The sequence below is a fragment of the Eleginops maclovinus genome, chromosome 7 (assembly GCF_036324505.1).
Source record: "Eleginops maclovinus isolate JMC-PN-2008 ecotype Puerto Natales chromosome 7, JC_Emac_rtc_rv5, whole genome shotgun sequence".
Lineage (NCBI taxonomy): Eukaryota > Metazoa > Chordata > Actinopteri > Perciformes > Eleginopidae > Eleginops > Eleginops maclovinus.
Genome location: NC_086355.1, coordinates 11,848,785 through 11,861,602, shown reverse-complemented (window position 1 = coordinate 11,861,602; position 12,818 = coordinate 11,848,785). Strand labels below are relative to the sequence as shown.

Here is a 12,818-nt window from a genome sequence, read left to right as displayed (position 1 = left end):
TCCAATGTAAATAATGGGGTACCAAATCCTCATGTCACAATGTCACATCTATTGATATTAGATCAGATATTAGATAGAGTCTTATATTATTCTCTTATCTTAAATGAATAGATTGTGAGTCCAATTATTGGTACGCTAACACAGTCAAATTAAAAGCTGCTACTAAGAAAGAATAATAATCATGAATAAGAAGCAAATTTAACAGCACAAAAACCAAGCATCTGTGTCAGTCACATTGCTCTAGATGTGTCTCAGAAGAATAGATGACAGGCATTAGTCATCAGGGTGTTACCAACATCTGTCATCTCAGTTGCATGTCTCCACCTATCTGACATCACCCCTTCAGGGACCCCCACCCATCTAAAATACCATATATTCCGTCTTTCTGACACACCTAATGTTGCTCCATTGATCACCACTTTTCACACGCTGTTATGCCACAACCTATCTGGCAGTTAAGGCTTTTTTCAATTAGTCATTGAGTGGATGTTAAATCTGGTAACAACGCAGTACATGCACTCACCACCACGCAGAGAGCTGAGACCGGCGTATAACACCTAGCAGATGGCTGCAGTAGGTCAGAAATCATCACTAATGGGCGCAGTGTGCTGTGGTGTGCTGTTTGTTGCTATGTTTCTTACTAACTGCCCTGCTGAGTGCAAAGTCCAAATGTCTTTCCACTGCCTTTTCATTTAGCAGTTTTTATTAGATTTCAAGGGCATTTTGTTAGAGCACTAGCCCTGGGGGATCATGGCCTTGCCTGTAAACGTGTTAGTGTGTGTGCTTTAGTGCATGTGTGAGGAAATATGGAGCGTAACAGAGGGCTTGAAAAGAAAGAAAAGCGAGAAAAGGCGGAATAAAGTACAGTGTGTGTATGTGAGAAGGCACGGTGTAATGTCCTAGCAGGTGTGTGTGTGTTTGTTTGTGTGTGTGAGTGAGATGGATAGCCTGTGGCCAGGGTGCATTAACTCTCTGCCAGACTGGTTACAACTCAGCGGGAATGTCACTGTAGAGCCGGAACGGGATTTAATTGCAATCAGGAAACTGCCTCCGTCCAGCTGAGGAGAAAGGGCAAGAAGCTTCAACGCTCTGAGCTAACCTCCATGTCTGCATTGAACAGGTCGGGCGGAGAGATATTAATCTCTCAGGGAGTGTTAAACAGGTGGAGGGGTGTGGACAAGCCAGGTGGCCAGCTGAACGTCACGATTATTCGCACAATTCATTCACTTTGTTGATATTTTCGTCTCATAATCCCGAAGGCACGGAGTTGAGTGTGTACCTCAAGATGAAACACTGCGGGCGTCTCTCCTGCAGCATCATGTGGTAAGCTCTTTCTGCTGAGGAGAAGATGTGAGGCGGCAGAGAGGAGCACAGACGACCCGTGGAGCTCAGGTACAACTGACTCACCTGAGAGAGAAAGACAATTAATTACAACCTGGTGTTACATGGACACACACACAGGCTTGAAAATGTTGAATAGCTTTTAGTTCAGATCTAAAAATCTGTTTTTGTATCAATATTTTCACACTGAATCTCTGACCAAACGAGGGGTTTGTACAATGCTACTCAGATATTTATTTTTTCTTTTTGTTGGAACATGGTTAGTGTATCAGACAGTGAATCCCTACACTGTCTGCCATACCGAACACCCCCTCTTTAACCAGTCCATACAGTGAGCCATACAGTGCTGTATTTGGCAATGGAAAACGTAGGGAGGATGGGCCGTGGACCACCAGAACAGAGGGGGTGACAGACGGCCAGCAGGTCACACATGTTGTGACATATGTCCTTCTCACACCGACTCCTCCCTGCTCGTCCACACATCTTCTCTATCGGGTGTGGAAGCCTGGAGAGAGTCCAGACCGAGGCTGGAATGGGACGGCCAGAGGGGCCCTGGCGAGGAGAAGATGTCTCCTCCTCCATCCAACCCCTCCTGGGCTCACATGAGCGAGGACTCAGCTGCCATTAATTCAGCTTTTTGGAGTTATTCACTGTTTAACACATCTGACACACAATCAGTGGTAAATATGCTGTATTTTACCAGAAGAGGTGGTGTTTTAAAAGCTGTTAATGTAGTAGAAAAGTAACGTAAGATAGTTTTTGTGTGTGTGTGTGTGTGTGCTTTAAAAAAAAAGCTAAACTGAATCTCTCTCCCCATCTGATGCAGAGTCAGCCTAGTGCTGTGTATCACTGACAGGAAGACTGCATTATTTATCAACCACAAGGTCCATTTCATCTGTTCATGACCTTCTTATTATGCAGCAAACATGCCTTTTCTATAGCACAATTGCACATGTAAAATGCATAGCCTATCAAGTGGAAAGCCACGTCTTTTCAGCATGGATCATAGTACATAGACATGCAAAATAAACATTAGGAGAGCAAAGCAGAGCGGTCATTTTAAGCTTATGTGGAATTGATGTAATTTCAATGCATGCTTACCAAGGTGGAGTAGATGGGCAGCTCTTTGTTTGGATTGACCAGCAGAAGGATGTGTCCAATGTAAGTCTACAAAGAAGAAAAAACACACCTAACTGATCTTTAACTCATGAATACAATTATGGAAAACCTTTGTCTTTTGAGCATGACCGTTTTGACATACACACAGGCGGAAGCTGTGATTTAATTACCAACAGATTGCCTGAAGCTAACACTGGACTGAGAATAAGTGCTGTCACACACTTTCCCTTACATTAGTATTCATGGCGGTGACAATCCGTATTACCTTAAGAATATGGTAATCTCATGGCAAACAAAGGTCAGGACGGGACCTTCGAGGATAACCTTAGTAATGACCTTTTTCCAGGGAAAAAACCCAATTCCGCCCTCCTGCGCAACGTACACAAACCCTGAGGCCATTTAGATAAAATAACCAACTGCCAATTCCTGACCCTTCGCACTAAACTGCTAACCCTCTGTTTCTCGGTATGATACCCGAAGGCTGTTTGAAAGCTAACACTCAGTCCCCCGGGAGAGCGCAGACATTGCTAACATTCTGCAGCATGCTGCTCTGTCCTTAGGCCTTGGCTCAAGGTTAATGACTTGAACAAATGTTCCGCTGTTGCAGGCAGAGAGCGAAAGTCAATCTACAAGTGTTGCTTTTTTCAACGAGTAAAACTTCCTCACCCACTGAAGACGTTGAATGATTGACAATTATGTGAAAAGATTAAAGAATGTGTTCTGTCGTATCCTTCCCTGGTTCCTTGGCATTCTCATCAGGGGTTTAGTGGAGCACTGGTCCTTCTATCCTGGCAGAAGGCAGCAGACCCCTCATCAAAGCCCCCTCTCTGACCACCCTGCTGGGGGCATATGGAGCATCTACCTCCTTTGTCCTCCCCCCTTATTTCTGTCCCTCATCACATCTAAGCTTTGTTCACCTCTTTAAATACCCTCCATTCTGTGCATAAGGTCACATTTTATTTAAAAACTGCAAAGGAATTCATTTATTCTGTAACATGAAAAGTTGAAGCAGTGGATTTGTAATAAAGTGTTCATGGGCTTTAGTCATTCTCCAACAATGCTCATTAAATATGCATAGAAAATACATTCCTGCAAGCAAACATAAACTGAATCAAAAACATAAAACAGTTCAAGATAAAACAAAGGGATAAAATAAAAAGAAATAAATATAAACTGAGTAATATAAACTTGTGAGACATTATTGTCAATAAATAAACAAACTGAATGTAAACAGTAAACTAGAAATGTAGAGGTGTATACAGTACTGTAAAAAAGTACATAAAAATATAAAATGGTACATTTACTTTTTGTTGATCAGTTGAATATTTTAACAGTACATGTGTAGCAGCCATATGTTAAAATGTATTATTTGATATATTATATAAATATATGCTTGAACATTGTATTTCTTTATTATTATTATTATGAAAAAGAGCCATGGAGCCAAGTCAAGCTTATTGCTAAAAAGTTGGATAAGACTGAATTACATGTCAAAACCATTATTTGCCAACCTGTATACATTTAGAAATAATAATGGAAACGAGACCAATGCAATGTGTTTGTCTCCATGACAGACGATATATACAATCGTATCATATGTGCTCTTATCGCTATCTGATCGCTGCACTCTGTCGTTTCTTCTCTGCTTTTCTCATTGGACTGTACCTCAAATCCAATCCCATTATTGTAATAATTTCTCTTTTCTTCATCCACCAATCTCCTGCCATCCTATTGTCGTCCTCCTTATCTATCGTCCCCTGCTGTGGCTCACCATACTGTCTGTCGCCCATCTGGGTTTCTATAATAACCGACTATTACTGCCTCTTCACAGAGAACAGAGAGCACGGGATGGCTCCACATTGATCTGCTTCCAGTCTTTATAGAGCTCGGTCCCCATGGATGAGCATGCGCTATGTTACAGTTTTATAGGGAAGGAGAAAATGACAGGAAACAGAAATATAAAATGGACCAATTGTTGGAGATGAAGGCATTTTACTCCTGAATAAAGTGATGGATTTATCTTTCCAATCGATATAAATGGTATTCATTTTGCCATTGTCCCAATAGTAAGTATATGTCTGTGTGTGGATATGATTGAGTGTGTGAGTTTGTGCGTGTGTGTGTGTCTGTGTGTGTGTGTGTGTGTGTGTGTGTGTGTGCATGGAAAGGTTTTCAGCTCATGAACACAAAAGGGTGTATTAAATGCTGAGATTTCACTACATTCAGAAAAAAACGTTTCGCCCCGAGTCGTTGGGCGTACAAGGACTCAGAGGTCACAATTAAAGCGGTCTGCATTATAGTCTTCAGTTGAGGGGGTAGATTATTTGTAACACTGTTGTGCAGTGCTCATACTCCAGAAACAGAGTACACTACATGAACACATGCTGGAGGGAAACCAACTGCAGTAGGTGCTCATGGGTATAAATATCCATGTGATGGGATCCAAACATTACACTCTGAAATTCCCAGACCGTAAACAACACAGCACTCCTCTACAAATAAACAGCTGTAGTGGCCCAGTTATGCCGGAGAGAGAGAGTGTGTGTGCGTGTGTGAATGTTTGTTTTTTTATCTGTTCTGTGTGTACTTTGTGTTTAATGCATGTTTAATGCTGAGAGGGACCTCCTTGTTAAGTGGCACGAGGACAGTCGAGTCTTACGTAGATTTGATCGTTGCCAAATCGCTTCTGCATCTCGTAGAGCAGACTGCTGTCGGTCAGCTCGCTGAGGGAGGCCAGGTCGTCATTGGGAGCTGGAGGCATCAGCTTGACCTACAGGAAATGCATGGTGAAAATTTAAACCAACCAACTGCTGATCAGCAGCTTGAGGCAGAGTACTCTAGATGAAACATAAACAAGTCAGAGACAGTGATCTGCAGTCATATTCAACTGCAGCCCACAGAGATTGAAATTCATTGTTCCAATCACACTCTACACCAATTGATTTGTTCAAACCTTTCATTTGAGAGGTAAACACTGCTCGTGGGTCTCGAATGCACATTATTGCCTATATACAGCACATTGCTTAACTAGAACATACTTGATTACTTATCAATTATCACTGCTGGATCATAACTGCAATCTGCAATTTGGCACAAAGCTGGGATTTTTATGAGGCGCCGAAGCTTAAAAAGACAAGGTACCTGCTCCAGTTTGCTGGCACCGGAGCTAAAGGGGCCATCTAGGCCATTGTCCTGTGAGGGCTGTCGGCTCAGCGCTCCACCTGCCTCTCTGAACATGGCACACTTCTCCAGCAGACTGTCACGCTTAGAGATAGAGAGACCCAGGGGGTTCCTGGCAAAAACGACACAAGATGGAGGGAAAGGAAGCAGATTTGGAACAAAGGATGATAGAAAAATGTGGGAAAAACAAAACTGGATTTACAATCTGTGAAATAACCATGAGTTAACCACTGTGCGCATGAAACTGTTTACTCACAAGTTCTTGACAGGAGTGTTGATGTCGTGTGAGCCGCCGTCATAGCGTTGGTCAGTGGGGGGTAGAGGAGCGGAGGGGTCCTTGAGTCTCTGCAGCCAGCTCTCCTCTGCATTCAGCAGCATGTCAGCTATGGGCTCTGACGCGGAAATGTCTGGTGACAAGACAAGACAGAGTCATCAAAACAACAGTTTGTTTTGATAATGGAACTTCACAGAAACAAGTTTTAATTTGACGTTGACAAGAACTTAAACATGTTAGAAGTCTCCAAATTCGTCTTGCACATTATTCTGTGCAACTGGTAAGGACACAGGCCTTTCTGCTCACATGTTCACCATACCAATGCTCCTTAAAAATCAATGTGGATGAACCTGCTCTGATGCAGAATGTGAACCCCACTGTGGATCAATCCAACTGTGCTTAAGAGGAAGGGGGAGATAAGATCCCCCCATGTCTGTAATGAGGTCTAACAGGGCACGAGGGAGGGGAATGGCTTCATCCTGTCTTTTTATTTCAGTGTGACTGACAACCCCCTAGACTCCCATCTCTTTCTCCAGATTCCTTTCGTCATGTAGATGCTGTAGGGCTCCGAGTGAGAAAGAGGGGGATTTTCTCACATCTTTTCGAAGCCTACATGCTAGAAGAGGCTATTGATTAAGGCCGGAGTGAGGCATTAAGGGGTATGATGAAGCCTTGGGAGTAAATGGTTTGAGGCCGCTATGATATTCAAGGCCACAATGGACAGAAGCGCAAAGGAATACACGCTTACATTTACCACTACGCAACATAAAACAGCATTCAGGTTCCTTTTAACATGCACATTTGTGTTTGGAGCCAGCGCATGCATCTTCAAGGCACTCATGTTCTGAAAGTTGTAGCACCCTCTCCAGCTGGCAGGAATGTGTGCATGCCAGCAGAACATGAGATTAGGATTTATCAGCCTACACGAAAAAAGCGAAATCTCATGTCTATACCCTCTATTCAGCTTACATGTACATATAGATTATACTCGTAGGATTCATGTTTAAAGGTCTTTGATCATCATGTGATTTTAAAAACATCAGATTTTCCCACAGTGAATCAAAGCGGAGAACTGCATTAGTCAGCCCTCAGTTTCCATCTTCCTGCTCTTTATCAATTATAGATAGTTTTGCAAGAGGAGCAAGACATTTCTCTATGGCAGTGTTAGAAAAGAGTACAGGGTATCTTTAATGCTTTTGAGGTAATTGGGCAGAATTAAATACTGTACAGTTACAGTAAGACTATGCTTATTCTATTAGATTGTAACAGTATCTACACTGTTTAAATAATTAATAATCAATTAGATCTGAACTGTAGTGCCTACCACGCAAAGCAGGATCCACATACACTAGCCCCTTTTTGAATTGGTGCGACATGTGTTTAGTTGAATTTCCTCTGTTGATCCTGTGAGCTTTCATTATGAGAATACATTGCATTGATAATCCCCCTTCATAACAATATAACACATTAATGCCCGGTAGCAAATTAAGCATACATGCTTCCTTTGATTACTCCTGCCGTCCCTTTTAAAGCATGTTTGTAAGATTGTACAGGCCTCAGTAAGTGATTTCTTTAATTAATAAATGAGTTCTTGCAGATACAGATGATCTTAGCAGAGACTGATGATGGTGAAGCCTCAATCACTGTGTGTGTGTGTGTGTGTGTGTGTGTGTGTGTGTGTGTGTGTGTGTGTGTGTGTGTGTGTGTGTGTGTGTGTGTGTGTGTGTGTGTGTGTGTGTGTGTGTGTGTGTGTCAGTCTATCACAGTGATCGTTAATGCATTTGCAGCTGAATAAGTCAAAATCTATTTCTTGGCTTCCCTGGCTCATTAACTTTTGCTTGCTAAAACACATTTGCCCAACAGCAATAATTGTGCGTGTACATGTACATGTGTGTGTTTGTGTCGATGCCTCAATATGTTACCTGAAGGCTTGTCTTGGTTGCAGTTCAACAGAGTCGGGTTTGCTCTGTGCCTCAGGAGCTGGCTAACGATGCTTGTCTGTAAGAGATGGGAGAAACACCAGCATCCATTTTCATTAGATCTGACAAAAAACAGAGCATTTCAAGGGCACTATTCTCTGCATCTACTTACAAAAACCATCAGCACAAGGAGAAAAAACATTTCGCTTATAGAAGATGCAATGGACTTTCCCCCACATTTAGACACAGATGCATCAACTTCAAATGGAAGGAATCTATGCATGCATTTCTGTCTTCAGATATTCTCAACAACAGTTCATCCATTCAACTGAAGACACGAGAGAAGTGTCAAGTACACGCTCTTGAGATCTACAGTATGGGACACATTTGTTGTGTAAACAGTGTAGAGATCCTTTTTAACTGTTACACCACCAAACAGCATGCTATGTAAAGCTTGCTCTGCGTCAATGGTCATGTGAGCTTTTGCACACAAATACTTTGCATTAAATAGCAATGCTGGTAGATGCAATTATGTCATGGCACAGTATCGAGTGTAAGGTTATTTGGATGAGCGGTTGCAAGCAGTGATACCAGAGGCCAAGCAAACAGACACTGCTGTATATGTAAATGTAGGATATACTATGACAGACCTAGAATTTAAACGGTGAGCAGATGACACAAACAGTCAGTGTGTGTCACACATGACAGGCTTCAACAAGTGACGCTCCTGACAGAAGAGATCCTTTAATAATGAGTATCTTCCATCACATATCACGGTGGAAGAACCCCATAGTCGTCCTCCCTCATTTTCACTCAGTGACATGTGATGGCTGTCACCTCTGTCCTCTATTGTTCCTCTAGGATTTTCTTTTATTCGAAGCTCACACGGGCCCTGTCTCTCTGTCAGACATGTTCTCCTTCCCCTCTCATTACTTTCTCTCTGTCACCACCCCTCTTTGGCTCTGTGGAGATTCAACAGCATCGGATAAAAGAAGGTGGTGGTGCTCTATGTGATCTGTAATACTGATTTGTATGGTGATTTAGGAAATACATAGAATTGAATTGTTTTAAAGATAAAATGTGTGGATAATAATTCAACACAAGCAGCAACATTACAAGAGCAAATTCTGGGTAAATAATAAACCCCCTACTGCTCAGTTTTCACTACTTGACTTGGCTGCACTGAAACTAGCACTGAGGAAGCACTAAAAGATTAAGGCTGTTCCGTTGAGGTTGTATATCAGAACTAAAACATTTCCACTGCTTTGAAGTTAACATGTGCACAGAGTACAATAAACAGAACCATATCATTTAGTTTAACCAAGTAAACTAAGCTGGTAGAACTAACCACAAACTATAATCAGGGTTTCTCTGCATTGTATTGAATTCAAAAAGGCTTAGCAGATGCTTCATTAAAAAACTGCATGCTTATTCAACATTGTAAAAACCATAAAGTGGGACTCCAATCGCATCAAGAACATTGTATTAAACAAGGGCAGTATTACTCATCCTGTGAAAGAGAAAAAACCTCTTTTGCAAAGTCCTCTGTGACTCTGGTGGAGTATTACAAAAATAGGAGAACTTCTTTTTATCATGGCAGAATAAACGACATCGACTGCACTTCAGAAGATAATGACTCAGCACATTCAGCAGAGTGGTTCTGACCCACATCGACAACTGTTTGGTTACGATTCTACAGCATCTGTACTGCCCACAAACTGTCAGCTGCACTCACACCCTATAAATACCGAGCACACGTCAGTGGCACCACAAGATTTGAACTCTCGAATGGGTCGGGGGGGGGGGGTTTCAGGAAAAGGTCATCACATTGGGATCAGCTGGGACAGAGCAAACCCAGAGCTGATGTAGACTTAAAAAGACGGAACCATTTTTGGCAAGAGCCCCAAATGCTCTTTTAATAATATGTGAGCTGAAAATAAATCTTGAGTTGAAAAGGTACTTTTGAAATTTCAATAGACTCAGGGAGTCAGCTATATTTCCCTAGGTTTCCCTGTACCTCATTATAAAACTGAAATGACTAATCCTATCCCAGTAGGGCTGTATTTTAATATCCTGTCATTTTTGTTAAAGAATCCACTCACAGAACTATTTAAAATCCTTTCCCCAAGAGAACACATCTTGAAAAGCCTAGACTCACACCGAGGGCACCAAGAGCCAGGGTCCAAATTATCACAATACCGGGAGAAGGAAGCTTAATTAACTGCAGTAATAGGGTTATGTATCTTCTTAAAGGGTGAGTGTAGTACATACGGCGCATTGCAGAAGGGGTCTTTGGGTTTAACATACCAGCTAGTGTTACAGTTGCCAGCAAGTGTTTCCAGGCAACAGTGTGCTTGTGCCTCATATCAGCAAAACTGTTCTGGGGTTCTTGTTGGCTGCATGCATACACACATCCTGAACCCGCAATATCCTACATTACTGACGTGTCAGTGTCAGTATAAGGGAACGGTGACAGGAAGTGAGTGTTAAGAAGGCCCAGGGAGTAGTTGGTATGCATGAGGCAGAGCACTGGCACCAGTAACAAGCCGATGGCTGAGGTGATTTAGCACTGTAAGGGCAGCCAATCGATTCTGCAATCCTCCAGACTGCCACTTTTAAGTCAGATGCACTTACACATTACTCATACTCACACAGAGTAATTGAGTATGCAGAAAGTCTTATAAACAAAGACACAAGGAGGTTGTCAGTCCATTTAAAAGATTGTACATCTATAGCAACTGAATAATGATTATTTTTTCATCTACAATTGGATAAAGGACTTGTGCGAGAGGAAAAAAAAGGAAGCAGATCTGCATTAATGAAACAGAGAAAGACTAACAGAGTAGCAAGACTTTTAATAACCCACTCTAGTAGGGGATAAAAAACATGGCTTTGGGGCAGATGAACAAAAGAACTAGAGAGCGACTCTTAATACCAAATAATTTAATTCTCTTTGTCAGCAGCCCAAGCACACAGCCCAGAAATGTAATTAAATATCCAGTTGGGTCAGCAAGATCTGAACGTGATCACTTCCTCTCCTTCATAGTTGGACCCCATCCAAACCTCTAGATCTCATCGCTCCAAAAGCTCACCTCCGCCCCTTCTGGAAATCAATCTCCTTCCCTCTAAGAGAGACCATTAAACTGCTAATATAAAATGCTGTAACAAATGCATTTGCAGTGCAGCTCTGTGCCAGCAGTTTGATTGCTTTTGATCAATAGGCCCAAAAAGAGAAGTTTATCAGAGTGTGTGCAGGGTAACCAGAGGCAACTGTCTCAGAGGAACAATCAATCCGTCAATAATTTCCTCGTTATTTCATTAAAGACTTCAATCACATCCGATCAATTCAGCTACAGGAAGCTAAATACGAAACTACTTCATTAAAAACATTCTGACAATTTGTTGAGCAGCTGTGAGTTACCTGTCCATATTTAGCAGCCAGGTGAAGAGGGGTCCAGAAGTTGTTGTCAGCAGGATGAGGGTCCGCCCCACTCTCCAACAACACAGACACCACCTCTCTATAACCACTGGCAGACGCTATGTGGATCTTCAGGGAGGGAGAGGGAGGGAGAGAGAAGGAATTATAAAGTTATGAGAGCAAAAAGTTTAAGGTACAGTATCTAATAACAGAAAGACAATAATCCAAAACCAGAGGAAGAGAGATAGAAAGAGGTCAACTCATACACACACCAACACCATGGGACCTTACTTACCAGAGTGACCCCGTCATCATTGGGCTGGTTGATGCTTTCCCCCTTGGCTACAAGCTGTCTAACATCAGACAGCATTGTGCTTGGTCTCTGCATCTTCATTGCATGCATAGATGACACATCCACACCTAAAAACAAAATAGAGACACAAGTTTGTACATATCTTTGTGTTAAAGAGTCTTTAGTCAGGGGACGGTAAGTGTAGCAACGGAAAAGCATTCCATTGGTTTCCAGCATAGCATTGGTCTGTTATGTGTCTTATCTATCTAACTCTAAACAAGAAGACAATAATACATATTTCCCAAACTGTCCAACAAATCCTTTTTACCAAATTCACAAGTTACAATTGTTAAGTTAGTTGGTGGTCTTTTTGCAATATGTATGAATGGGTTGCATTTAGGTAAAGTCGTCTGATGGATTTAGCATTTAAATATTACCCATTGTAGGAAGGGGGGGGGGTGTGGTTAGAGCGCCAGCTGCTGGAGTGATGGGAGAGGCTCAGCCGGAGGCCAGACAGCTGATCGGAATCAGGTAATGAGTCACTACATAAAAGCATGCTGGTAACCTGATTCTGGTCTTCTTGCAGTAGGCTGGGTCCTGAGAGGGGGGCCCACTCCAGCACCTCCAGTCATAGGGAGACCACAACAGGTGCATTTCGTGTTTATTAGCCTACGTGGCGGGCACCGTTTCATTTTGTGTAAATAAACAGTTTTATTTTCAAAATCATCCATCTCCTTTCTGTAATCTTTAAACCAAGCGTGAGTCAGAACGCTCACTACCAGCTTTATGCAGAACTTGTACAGGGTCACACTGTATTACAACACAACTACACAATCCAATGTTAGGCAGGATGTTGGCTGTCAGCACCCGTGTGAAAACATTACTAACTGCATAACACATGGAACCAAGCCTGGCAGATTAAATGATGGCTATAAGTGATCCTTATGTTGATGACACATCAATACAAACAATCAGGAGGTTCAATATAGGGCTTCAGTCGCTAATCTCACTGGTTCAAGGCCATTTAGCTGACGCTAGGTCTATCCAAAAACTATGAGGATCAATGCACTGCCAGCTAACCACAGACACACTGCAGACATGAATTGGTTGCGGTAATAGCATGAATGGATTTTCAATCAATCTATAGTTAAGCTCTAGGGTACTAACTAATGGGACTTTTCCGAGTAGACTGGTTGGATTAGCTAATCAATGAGTTTGTCTTTGTAAACAACTGAGAGCCACGGGATATGTAGCTTTCTAAGACATTGTCATGGA

The 12,818-nt window shown here is 42.2% G+C and overlaps 1 protein-coding gene across 1 annotated transcript in view; it reads right to left on the bottom strand.

Moving 5' to 3' along the window:
• myo16 (myosin XVI) overlaps positions 1-12,818 on the bottom strand; it is a 78,926-nt gene that overhangs the window by 45,975 nt on the left and 20,133 nt on the right. Inside the window, exons 6-13 of the mRNA XM_063887002.1 lie at positions 11,547-11,671; positions 11,255-11,380; positions 7,837-7,912; positions 5,897-6,047; positions 5,602-5,752; positions 5,120-5,230; positions 2,443-2,508; positions 1,280-1,407 (exon numbers count right to left, since the gene is read on the bottom strand). Of these exons, the coding sequence (XP_063743072.1) occupies positions 1,280-1,407; positions 2,443-2,508; positions 5,120-5,230; positions 5,602-5,752; positions 5,897-6,047; positions 7,837-7,912; positions 11,255-11,380; positions 11,547-11,671 (934 nt within the window). The remainder of the gene's footprint in view (positions 1-1,279; positions 1,408-2,442; positions 2,509-5,119; positions 5,231-5,601; positions 5,753-5,896; positions 6,048-7,836; positions 7,913-11,254; positions 11,381-11,546; positions 11,672-12,818) is intronic.